The 12960-nt window shown below is 17.4% G+C and overlaps 4 protein-coding genes across 4 annotated transcripts; all 4 read right to left on the bottom strand.

Annotated features, from left to right (window-relative positions):
• Window positions 1–1088: 1088 nt before the first annotated feature.
• PGAL8A_00137500 (conserved Plasmodium protein, unknown function) lies at window positions 1089–3727 on the bottom strand (the record flags this gene model as incomplete). Its single annotated transcript, XM_028674908.1, has 2 exons — window positions 1089–1133; window positions 1229–3727. The coding sequence occupies 2 exons, from the start codon at window positions 3725–3727 to the stop codon at window positions 1089–1091; spliced, it is 2544 nt and encodes an 847-aa protein (XP_028526492.1).
• Window positions 3728–4744: 1017 nt separating this feature from the next.
• OAT (ornithine aminotransferase, putative) lies at window positions 4745–5989 on the bottom strand (the record flags this gene model as incomplete). Its single annotated transcript, XM_028674907.1, has 1 exon — window positions 4745–5989. One exon carries the CDS (start codon window positions 5987–5989, stop codon window positions 4745–4747), a length of 1245 nt encoding a protein of 414 aa, XP_028526491.1.
• A 2030-nt stretch (window positions 5990–8019) lies between these two features.
• CCT6 (T-complex protein 1 subunit zeta, putative) lies at window positions 8020–9779 on the bottom strand (the record flags this gene model as incomplete). The annotated part of the gene is made up of 2 exons (XM_028674906.1): window positions 8020–8141; window positions 8270–9779. The coding sequence occupies 2 exons, from the start codon at window positions 9777–9779 to the stop codon at window positions 8020–8022; spliced, it is 1632 nt and encodes a 543-aa protein (XP_028526490.1).
• Window positions 9780–11698: 1919 nt separating this feature from the next.
• On the bottom strand, window positions 11699–12898 carry PGAL8A_00137200 (conserved Plasmodium protein, unknown function; the record flags this gene model as incomplete). Its single annotated transcript, XM_028674905.1, has 2 exons — window positions 11699–12771; window positions 12850–12898. 2 exons carry the CDS (start codon window positions 12896–12898, stop codon window positions 11699–11701), a joined length of 1122 nt encoding a protein of 373 aa, XP_028526489.1.
• Window positions 12899–12960: the final 62 nt, after the last annotated feature.

Genomic DNA, 12960 nt, shown 5'->3' with positions numbered 1-12960 from the left:
TTTTTTTTTTTTTTTTTTTTTTTTTTTATATTTTTTGTTTTGTTTTCTTGTTTAAATAATTTGACACACATGATATATTAAAAATATTTTGTAACGTTTTTAAAAAATTCAATAAAAAAAATTTTGTTTTTTTTTTTTATTTATGATTTTTATATTTTTTTTTTTTTTTTTTTTTTTTTTTTTCTCTTTCTTGTATTAAGTGCATATATTTTATAAACTCAAATTTCCATATATTTATGTTTGTAAGAATAATTATTCTTTTAACATATGAATATATATAACTTCTAATGGAACAAATTTAATTTAATTTTTTTTTTTTTTAAAATAATTCAGTCATTATAAATATAATTAAAAAAATTTAATATATATATATATATTTATATATATGATAGAGAGAGAGGGAAGTAAAAATATTTTATTGAAAATATTTTTTTATATACATGAATAAATAGAGTTCTATTCTAATTTTATACATCTGAAAAATGAAATTTTCACAAATTTTTTTTTCTTTAAGATATATTTACAATTATTTATACAGTTTGAAATAATATTATTATATAAGTATGAAAGAACAAATTCGTTGCTGATATATTTTAATTATGTAATAACCCTATATTAATATTTTCTATTTATCTTATAATTTTAGTTCATCATAATTATTTAATTATATATGTTTTTTGAAATAATTATTCTTTTTTTTTTTTTTTTTGCATCTTTGTGAATGCATATTTTTTTAAGTTTATATTTTTTTATATAAGAGAAAAAGAATAAGATACATATAACGAAATGAAAGAGGGGAAAAAAAATTATTCTAAGAATAATATCCATAATTTGTATTTTTTTAAAGATGAAATATTCATATATTAAAAATTAAAAGAAAGAATATTATTTTTTAATTTTTTTAAATATAAAAATAATTTTTTCTTTTAACACAGAAAAGTAAATTACTATTTAATTTTTAAAAAAGAATATAAGTATTATATATTTGATTTTCTACTTTTTTTACTTTAGTGAAAAAGCTGATGATACTTGAAAAAAAAAATGAAAAAAAAAAAAAAAAAACAACAAAAGAAATAAAAATTATGATTTTATATATTTATTCCATAATTGTCTAATATTTTAAAAATCTTCTCCTGAAAAAAAAAGAAAAGTAAATTTATATAAATATATTATATATATATATATATATTTTTTTTTATTGTATATTATTTTTGTCTTAATATTTAACCGTTGAACTGGTTACATCAATTTGAAAAATACTAGAAAGAAAAAAAAAAGTGAAAGGTAAAATAATTTTAAAAAGTATTTCCATTATAAAATGAAATGTTTTTGATTTAAAAAAAATATTTTGATTAGCTAAGAAAATTATTATTAAATTTTCAATAACATTTTTAAAAGAATTTTCAAACAAATAAATTATTACATAAAATAACGATTTATCTACATAATATTTGATATTTTTTAAGATGAAAATTATATTATAAAAATATGAAATTAAAAAAGTGTGTTTAAGTTTTTCATTTATTTTTTCATGATAATATTTTTGATCATTTTCTTCTACAATTTTTCTTTTTTCTCCATTTAACTTAAAAAAATCATTATGATTTTTAAGAAAATACTCTTTTTGATTTTTTATATGTTCTGATATCACACAAATAATATTTCGATTCTCATTACTTATTTCCTTTTCTATTTCATCAAAGAATAATATATTTTGATAAAAATATATATTATTTTTTTGAAGAAACTCGTACAAATATATTATAAATATTTTATTTAAAATGTTATGAAATATAATAGAAATTACAACACCTTCATTTTCTTTTTCCATCGATAAAAATACATTATCATTTCTATATTGAAATAAATCTAACACAGATTCTTTAATTTTTTCATTTTGAATTAAAACTTGTATTGAAGTGTAATAATCAAAATATTTATATTCATGATTGGTTTTTTGTTTTTTTTGTTTTTTTCTTTTGTATTTTTTATCTTTCTCTTCATATAAAATGTTAACAAAATCGTAATGATTTATTATTTTATTTTTTTGATTTAGTATATTCTCTGAATTATCTTTTTCATATATTTTTTCATTAAATTGAAACTCATCTTCCTTTGTTTTTTCTGTTTTTTCATTTTCATCATCACAAAAATTAATAATTTCTTTGTCATTTTTGAAAAAAATATAGTAATATATATAATTAAAAATAGAACTATTTAAATTTAAAAAAGGATATTTTGAAGTAAAAATATCAAAATATTCCCTTTTTATATTATTCTCACTTAAGTCTTTTTTATTTTTTTCTATATTAATCACATTTTCTAATGATAATTCAAAACATTTTGCATTATCATTATCAAATGCATGAGAGGTAAAACATATATTATCTAAATTTTTACCATCACTATTTTTATTATTTTTTTCATGTTGATATGCATTCTTGTTATTAGATATATTTTTATAATTTTCTTTATTTTTTAAAGATTCCTTGTCAGTAATATTATCGGAATTACTTGTTTCTCTTAGAATTTCCATATTAAGTTTATTTAGCAAATTATTATCTCTTTTATTTGCATTATGAATATTTTCATTTAAGTTACTCTTTTGTTTTATTTTAATATGTACTAAAGAAAAAGCAAAATAATATAAAAAAATAATGTGCCTATATAAATTAGTATCTATTACATTAAATATCTTTTCGTATGTATTTTTTAAATTTATAATTTTGTCTAAAAATAGTTTGATTATTTCATAAACACTTATATTATTTTTTTTCTTTCTTTTCTTTTTTTCTAATTGTTCTCTTATAGATACTAATATATTATAATGTTTTAATCTTAAAAATTCATTTTTAATATATTCTGTATTAATTTTAATCTCATCAGTAATACCATTATCTATAAAACTATCTGAATGATTAATGTTATTTTTATTACCTTCTGTTTTACATGAATCTGAATAATCCATTACCTCTTTGTTATTTTCTATTTTGTGTTTGTTTATGTTTTGATTAATGTATTTATTTATTTCTTTTTTACTAACACTTATATTATAATAATTATATATATCTAACAAATATTCTAAGTATTTTTTTAAAGTATCTATGTTTTCATTTTTCATAATTAAATTATTTATATTTTCTCTTGTTATTTCAATTTCCTTATTCATGTGTTTTTCATAATCTTTCAAGTAATTAACTAAGCATTTATTTTCCAAATTAGAATTATAATATGTAAATAAAAATGTTTTAATTTTACAACCCATTTTTATATATTTTATGCACTCTTGTAAATTTTCTTTTTCATTATTTTTTTGAAGTATTAAAGGGATTTTTAAAATATTGTTTAAATAATTATTTTTTGAATTATCTTCATTTATGGAATACTTTAAATTATTTATATAATCTATATAATCGCTACTTTCAAATAATTTTGTTATCTTTTCATAATTAAAATTTATATCGTTAAAAAGTATTTTATTCTCTTCTATATTTTTTTTTAATTCTCTATTAATAACAGAATTTTTTACAAAAATATCTGGATGATCTAAAATTAATTTTTTCATATTTTTTATATTTTCATTTTTTTCTTTGGTTAAATTTATTTTCTTATGGATAAGAAAACTATTCATATCTTCATCATCATTTTCAATTATGCTTTTAATTTCTTCTTTTTTAAGACTTAAATCATCACGTATATTTAAATTTTCATTTGTTATGTTATTCATATTGATCAAAAAGGATAAAATACAAAAAAAAAGGAATATATATATATATATCTAAACAAATTATATACGTTAAATTAAACTTAAAAATGTACGAAAAATGAGAATACTAATTCACATATCAAAATACATAAAAAAAAATATAAAAAACTTTTAACAATTAGAAATTTTGTTATTTTCATATTTATGTAATTTCTTAAAAAAAAAAAAAAAAAATTATATTTTTATACAAAAAAAATTTAATTATATTTTTATACAAAAAAATATAATAATATTTAATTATATATTAATAATATATTTTTAAAAAAATTTTTTTACAAGGAAGAGTTTCTATAGGAACAATAACCAAAGAAAAAAAATTAAACAAAATAAAATAAAAATAAATAAATAAAATAAGAATAAATAAATAATATAAAAATAAATAAATAAAACAATCATTAGTATATTTTCCAAGAACAATTATTAAGATAAATTTTGTAAATCAAATAAAACAAATTAAAGTTCATAATTTTTTTTTAATTAAGATGTGCGCATTTAAAACATGAGTGACGAAGTAATGATTTAATAATACAACGTATAATTAATGTGATAATTAAAAAAACAGATACAAAAATAAAAAAAAAAAAAAAAAAAATGAAATTCATTTCTATTAACATTTGCACCATTGCAAACAAATAAAAAAATGGTTTTTAAATGTTTTACCTAAATAAAAAATGTAAAATAGGATCTAAAAAATAAGCACAGAGAGAGAAAAAAAAAGAAAAAAAAAAAAGAAAAAAAAAAAAAAAAAAAAAAACAATAAAGTAATAAGATAAACTGAAAATCTAAAATACTAACAATAAAAAAAAAAAAATTTTATATATACATTCTTATAAGACAAATTACTAATAACATTTCAAAAAAAAAAAAAAAATTTAGTAAAGAACAATCAAGTTAAGTTACATATTACATTAGATATTATTAATGCCTTTTTGCATATATAAAATAATATGCAATAAATATAAATAATTAGTCTTATTTTTAAATAAGATCATCAAAACACTTAATTGTTTTAGAAATAATTTGCACACATTCATTTAAATGCTCTTTTGTAATACAAAGTGGAGGTGATAAACGAATGGTTCTTTCGTGAACAGGTTTGGTTAATAATCCATTTTCTTTTAATTTTATGCATATATCTTTTACATTAACTAGACTATTATTAAATTCAACTGCACAAAATAAGCCTTTTCCTCTAACATCATGAACAATTTTGCTTTCTTTTAATTCTTTTTTTAAAGAATTCAAAAAATATGGACCTAATTTTTCTGCATTTTCACACAATTTTTCTTTTATAATAACTTCCACTGCTGCTATACATATTGCAGAAGCCAATGGGTTACCACCATAAGTTGAACCATGTTCACCTGGTTTTAAAACAAGCATCACATCATTATTTGCTAAAACGGCTGATATGGGATAATACCCACCCGATAAAGCTTTTCCAAGTAAAACTATATCTGGTTTTACATTAGAATGTTGTGAACATAACATTTTACCAGTTCTTCCTAATGCTGTTTGAATTTCATCAGTTACAAATAAGACGTTATATTTTTTACATAAGTCATACACACCACTTAAATAATTTTCTGAAGGTATAATAACACCTGCTTCTCCTTGTATAGGTTCTACAAAAAAGGCACAAACATTTGGATCCTTTAATTCTTTTTCTAATTCAACTAAATTATTATATTCAACTTTTATAAAATTAGGGACAAAAGGACCAAAATTATTTTTACATATATGATCTGTAGAAGCAGATATACAACCTAAAGTTCTTCCTGAAAAGTTATTTGTACAAACAATAATTTTAGCTGAATTTTCAGGAATTTTTTTAACTTCATAACCCCATTTTCTACATATTTTGTAAGCTGTCTCATTAGCTTCAGCACCACTATTCATCATTAAAACTTTATCATAACCAAATAAATTTGCAAGATATCGTTCACACAATCCTAAAGTATCACTAAAAAATGCTCTACTACATATTGTTAGTTTTTCAGCTTGTTTAATCATAGCATTTAATATATCTGGATGACAATGTCCCTGATTAACTGATGAATAGGAACTTAAAAAATCATAATATCTTTTATTTTCAACATCATATACAAAAATACCTTCACCTTTTGTTAAAACAACTGGAATAGGATCATAATTATGTGCTCCATATGTTAATTCATTATTCATGTAATCTTGGCTAGTTTTTAATTCTTTAATAGAACTCATTCTTACTAATATGATAAATAATATATTTATATATATACTGATTAATACAATTTATTTTTGTATTTTCAATTTAACAAAAAAATTAAATAGTCCACTTTGGAAACATAAATATACTTTTTTTATTTTTTTAAAAAAACAAAATTAACAGTAAACAAAGGAAAATATAACAAAATAAAAATAAAAAAAAAAAAAAAATTATGTACAATAAAAATAATTAAATATATTAGAATTTTATAAATAATTTAAAAATAGTTATGATAAGTACTTATGGCTAAACAGACATTTAATATAGTGTATTCACTTATTCCTTGAATTGAAAAAAATATGTGTACGTTATATTTTCTTTAGGTCGTTATAAAAGCTATGTATATAAAAAAAAAAAAAAAAAAAAAAAAAATTATTTTTTGATTAAAGTATTTATAATATTTTCTTCTATTACTTTAAAAATATTATAAATAAAAAAATTATAATATATATATATATATATATAAATCAAATTATTTATATATTCAAATTATAAATAATTATAATTATTTTGAAAATATCTATAATATCCACTCGATAAAATAATTAACAAGGTAAAGTTATGAAACCTTTAAATTAGAAAGAAGTTGTATGCATATTTATTTATTTTCAAAAGTTTAGTTTATTATCTAAAAAAATTTTAGCATATAGTAAAAAAAAAATATATATATATATTATTAATATAGATATGGTAGAGTGCATTATCAAAAGATAAAGAGAAAAAAATAAAATATTAATTTTAATTGATGTTATAAATAAAAATATAAAAAGTTCATTGAAATTGATATGGAGAAAATTTGTAAAAATGTGAAAAAAAAACTAAAGAAAATATATATATATTTTATAAACCAAACATATAAGCAAAAATAATTCAATATTTAAGGTAATATTTGCATGTTTTTAGCTCAAATTAGTTGGAGTACTATAGTAATATTTATAAATATATTAATATATTTTCAACTATAAGTGATAATTTAAGGGGATTTAAATATTCAAATTAAAAAAAATAAAACTGTTTTTTTCAACTTGATGAAAATAATTATATCATAATATTCATAAAAAAAAAAAAAAAAAAAAAAAAGACTAAAATAATATTAAATTTTTTTTTTTATAATTTATTTTATAAGTAATCTAAAAATATATCTTAGTATTATACAAAGTCCTTAAATTATTTTGAACATTTTTATATATTTACAAATATATATATTATTAATAATTTGTGTAAATTATTATAATTATTTTTTAATTGTTATTAATAATAATTACAATATGTATTTTTTTTCTAAAATATACTAAAGAGTTTTTTCTAATTTTTTATATAAAGATCTTTTTCCAATATGAAATTTTAGATTATTCATTAAATCTATAAATAAAAATTTCATATTCATTTTTTTATATTACAAATTCCATTATTATATTTACCCCATTTTTATATATATGTATCTTTTATATATATTCAATGAAATAATATTATTTTTTTTATCTATTAAAAAATAAATGTTATTATAATTGTAAAGAGAAAACTATGCATTTTAAAATATATATTATTAATTAATTAAATTTTAAAATTTTATAAAAAAACTTCAAATACTTGATTTTTTCTTTTTTTTTTTTTGGAAATATATAAGGTGAATGAAGATTGAAATTTAATATATTTAAATAAACTATTTTTAGAATCATTTGCGTTCTATATATATATATATATATATATATATATATATATATATTTATATATATTTAAAAATAATATAAAATATAGAATGAAAGAATTAAAATATATATAGACAATAAATTTATTTTATATTCTTATTTTTTTTTTTTATAAATAGCAAAAAAAAAAAAAAAAAAAAAAAAAAAAGGGTAAAATAGAATGACAAAATAATTATACATATAAATATTATTAATTTTCATTTATAATAATAATAAACTATGAAAAGCTATTTAAGTAAAAAATTATTAGTAACAATAAAAAGCTAAATTTTGAAAAAAAAAAAAAAAAAAAAAAATTATTTTTCTTCTCCCATTGATTTTCCTGCTCTTATAATTTCATCTACTAAAAGAATTTGTTGAGATATTGCCGTTGCTATTGATAAAATCTGTTTCTTTACACAATAATTATCGTATATTCCTATTAAAAAAAAAAAAAAAAAAAAAAAAAAAAAAGAATAAAAGTATAGTTTTATTTTTTCTAATAATTAAAAACATAACAAAAATAAAAATTGAATGCTTTTTTAGTTTTATATTTTTTATTTTTACCTTTTAAGTGTGCTATTATTGGTTCTCCAGTATCTAAATCTACTCCTAATGGTTCTGTATTATTTTGATTATATTTATCTATTACATTGAATAATGTTTGATGAATATCTAATCCACTATTTTCTAATAGAATTTTGGGTATGTTTAATAAGCTATTTGCATAAATATCAAATGCAAATTTCTGTTTTCCTTTAATTTTTTTTTCTTCTTCTTTTAATTTACAATAAGCCATGATTTCAAAAGATCCTGCTCCTGATAGAACACATTTATCTTCAATAGCATTTTTTATACTTCTTAATCCATCTCTAATAGCATCTTTTATTTGTTTAATAGTATAATCGTTTGGAGCTTGAATAAAAATTGAACAACTTTTAGGATTTGTTACTTCTTCTATAAATGTATATTTTTCATCATTTATACAAATCTCATAAACTAATCCAGCATATCCAACATCTTCTTCTGTTAAATCATAAACATTATTACATGCATTTCCACCACAACATAAAATAATTCTTTCTAAATTTCTTCTTTTAATTCTTCTTAAAGCCATAATATTTTCTTTGGCTAATAAATCTAAACTAATCGGATCAATACCTTTTTGATTAAAAACAGCAAAATTATACATTTCATTAGTCTCTTTAAATTTCTTTTCTATTAATGTTCTTTTTAATTCAATAATTTTTTTTACTTTATCATCTGTAAATTTTCTTTCTGATTCTACTAATTTATCTCTATCTTCTGCAGTTGAATACACAAAGGATGAAAAAACTTCACTTTTTTCATATTCTAAGCTAACATTTAAAACTAAAATAAAACATTTCGTTAATCTATTTGGCATATTTGGATGTCTACAACCATGATCTAAAACCATACCTCTAATTAATTTCGTATTTATGCTCATATTTCTTTTTACATCCATTATTTCAATCATATGTAAATCAATTTGTTTTTCGGGATTGTAAATTATTTTAATACTTTCTACTAAATCATCAGCCAATTTATCTGATAAAGTAATAGGTAATTTTGTTCTTAAACAAGTTTTAGCTACATTATATAATAACTCTTTATCAAATTTTTCTTCTATATTTATTGGAATCTTCATAGTTTCTAATAAATCTAATAAAATAGTTTTAACTGTATCAAATCCTTGTGTAATAATACGAGGATGGACACTTTCATATAATATATATTTTTCTGATAAATATATTAAAGAAGTAGCAACAATTAAATTACTACTAGACCCATCTCCTAAATTTTCATCTATACTTGAACATATTCTACTAAGCATACTGGCAGTAGGATGTTGTATCATCATTTCATTTAATAAAACATTTCCATCTTTTGTTATTTTAATGCTACCAGAACTACTAACTAACATTTTATAACTTCCTTTAGGACCCAAATTGCTTTTTATTATTTCATACATTCCTTTACTTGCATTCATATTTGTAAGCAATACATTTGTTGATCGCAAACTATCAGCTTTTTTGTTTAACAAATGAATAGACATCTAAAAAAAACAAAAATATACACACACATATTTAAATATATATTTATATATATATATTTATATATATATTTATATATTTATATATATTTATTTTTATATATATTTATATACATCTATATATGTTAATACAAATAAAATGAAAGGAAAAAAAAAATGAATTCAAATAAAAAAAATTGAGAATATATATAATGTAAAAGAATCAAATGATTAAAATTAAAAATAAAATAAACAAATATTAAGTAAAATTATTAAAAGAAAAAATATATATATTTCTTAATATAATGATTATTAGTTACGTAATAACAAATGGTTGATATAAAATTTTTAAATATATATAAAAATTTTTTTTTTTTAGTATTCACATAGAATACAAAATTTCTTTTTTTTATTTTTCCTTTTATTCTTTTATTTATTATATCATTTATTATCATAATTTACCTTTGCAAATTAAAAGGAAAAGAAAGATATATATTAATATACTTGTAATATTTTTAGAAAATTAAAACTTTAATTTTAATTTAATTTAAAAAAAAAAATACTGTAACAATTTTATTTTTTATTTCTTCTTTATTATAAAAAAGTTCATACATTAATATATTTATTTTTTTTAATTTATTGAATAGATTCTCTTAATTTAATTACAAATTTTTACTATTATAATAAATAATTTATAAATATAAATATTTTATAAAATTTTCATTCAAATCACAAATATAAATATATACGTTATGAAAATATTTCGTGTAATAATTTAAGTAATTTTTTTTTTTTTTTTTTTTTTTTTTTATTAAGAATTGAAACCAAAAATTTCTGCATTTGTAGAAAATTTTTTCCATTTATTTTTATTTGTGATCTTTTTTTTTTTTTTTTTTAATATAACATATAACAAATTATCATCAGAAAAAAAAAAAAAAAAAATAATATATTGAGAAGATAGACTTAATAAATGAAATTCTTTTTATGAAACAAAAATAAGTATTTTTTTTTTTTTCGCGATTTTAATTTTTTATAAATATATTGATATGTAGCTATATATTTTATTTTATATATTTTACTTTTTGTTTTGTTTTTTTTTTTTAAGGACTTAAGGAAAAGTTAAATATTCTTTTTAAAATAACCTTTTCTTTCTTTTTTTTATAATACTGTTAACCATAATTTTTTTTCTTTTTTTTTCGTTTTTACATTTTTTAAAGTATAAATCTGATATGTTATTTGTATTTTTTATATATTAAAAAGAAATATTTCATTTTTGTATCTTTTAATAGGAGTGTTTTTATTGGTATTTCAATTAATTTTTTTTTTTTCATAGAATAAAATTAATTAATGATAGTAAATATTATAAATCATTTCTTTAGATAATTATAAAATTTGATAATTGTAAGACTCATTTGTATCTAGTTTTGTAATTCCTTATAGATATATATTAATATTGTAAACTATACATTTATATATAGGTGTATTTTTCTTTTCTTTTTTCATTGTTATTTTTGATTAAATTACAACAATTTTTAAAAGTTTAAGAGAATAAATCTCATTATGAATGCTAATGTGTGTATAAACTATGTGAACATATAATTAAAAATAGAGAAAAAAGAATATATATAAAATTACATAGAAATAATTAAAATAATTTTAATATATGAATTTAAAAAAAAGAATATTACATAAAGGAATTATTACTTTTAGATGTAATAAAAGAGAGTAATATTCTTTTATAAATATGTAAAAAAAAAAAAAAAAAAAAAAAAAAAAAAAAAGTTGTATTGTTGGAATTATATAAAGTTACATAGTGAAAAAAAAAAATATATATATTTATCTAAAAAATATATTAATTACATATATACGTACTATTTAATATATTCATAAAAACTTCTGGAATTAGAACAATTATATAATTTTTTTTTTTTTTTTTCTTTTTATTAACAACATCCTACTTTTTTCTTTTTTATTTTTGGTGGCATAGAATTATTTGATACATGTGGATAAATTAATAAGTATCCTTCTGATGGTTTTAACCCATTATTATATTTATATCCAACCTTTTGAGGATTAAAATGATACATAGTCATATTTTCATTTTCCTTTCTCGATATAAGTATATCTGTAGGAGATAAAGATGGAAGGTCAAACTTTTTATTAATACCTTCAAATGAATTAACATTTTTCTGATCCAATGATTGTATTACTGAATTTTCATATTTCTCTTTTTCACATTTGACATCTACATTATTTTCATCTACTTGTAATTCATCATTTTTTTTTTTGAGCTCATTTTTCACTTGTTTAATTATTTCTATATTCTTTCGTTCTTCTTTAACTTTTTCTTTTTCTTCGTTTTCCTTTTTTTTTTCTTTATTCTCTTCATTTATAACTTGATAATTTTCTAAATATTCTGTAATTTCATTTCGTTCTTGATGTGTACTATCGTATATATTTTGGTTATCAATATAAATAACATTTTTATTTTCTTCAGGTTTCAAATCTTCTTTATTTTCCTTCATAAGTTCTTGTTCTTCTTCATTATCTTTTATCTCATCTTCTGTATTATTATGCACTATTTCATCTATATTTTGTTCATTTTGTTCATATAATTCATTTTGTTCATATAATTCATTTTCTTCATTTTCTTCATTTTCTTCATTTTCTTCATTTTCTTCATTTTCTTCATTTTCTTCATTTTCTTCATTTTCTTCATTTTCTTCATTTCCCTCATTTCCCTCATTTCCCTCATTTTCTTCATTTCCTTCATTTACTTCATATACGTCATTTTCTTCATATACGTCATTTTCTTCATATACGTCATTTTCCTCATTTTCTTCGCTTTCTTCATTCTTTTTAAATTTATACATTTTATCTTGAACACTTTCTACCTCTTCATTTATATTTAAAAAAGTACCTCTTACATTATCTTCATTGTTTATATATTCTTTATTATGAATAAACTCATTTTCATTATCTTCATTTTCACTTTTAAATTCTTCATTTTCTTCAACTTAAAAAAAATTAATAAATACATGTAAATTGCATGAGTTAATATTTTTTACATGCATAATTTCACAAATACACACACAAAATAATAAAATAAATAAAATTATAAGTTTGTAATTTAAATAATACATTTATTAAATTAAATACTAATTTCTAATAAGAAAATATATCTCTTTTTTTTTTTTTTTTTTTT

This window comes from Plasmodium gallinaceum (assembly GCF_900005855.1).
Source record: "Plasmodium gallinaceum strain 8A genome assembly, contig: PGAL8A_v1_65, whole genome shotgun sequence".
In the NCBI taxonomy this organism is placed as follows: domain Eukaryota; phylum Apicomplexa; class Aconoidasida; order Haemosporida; family Plasmodiidae; genus Plasmodium; species Plasmodium gallinaceum.
Note: the sequence above shows the minus strand (reverse complement) of the source record. Positions and strands in the feature narration are given on the sequence as shown.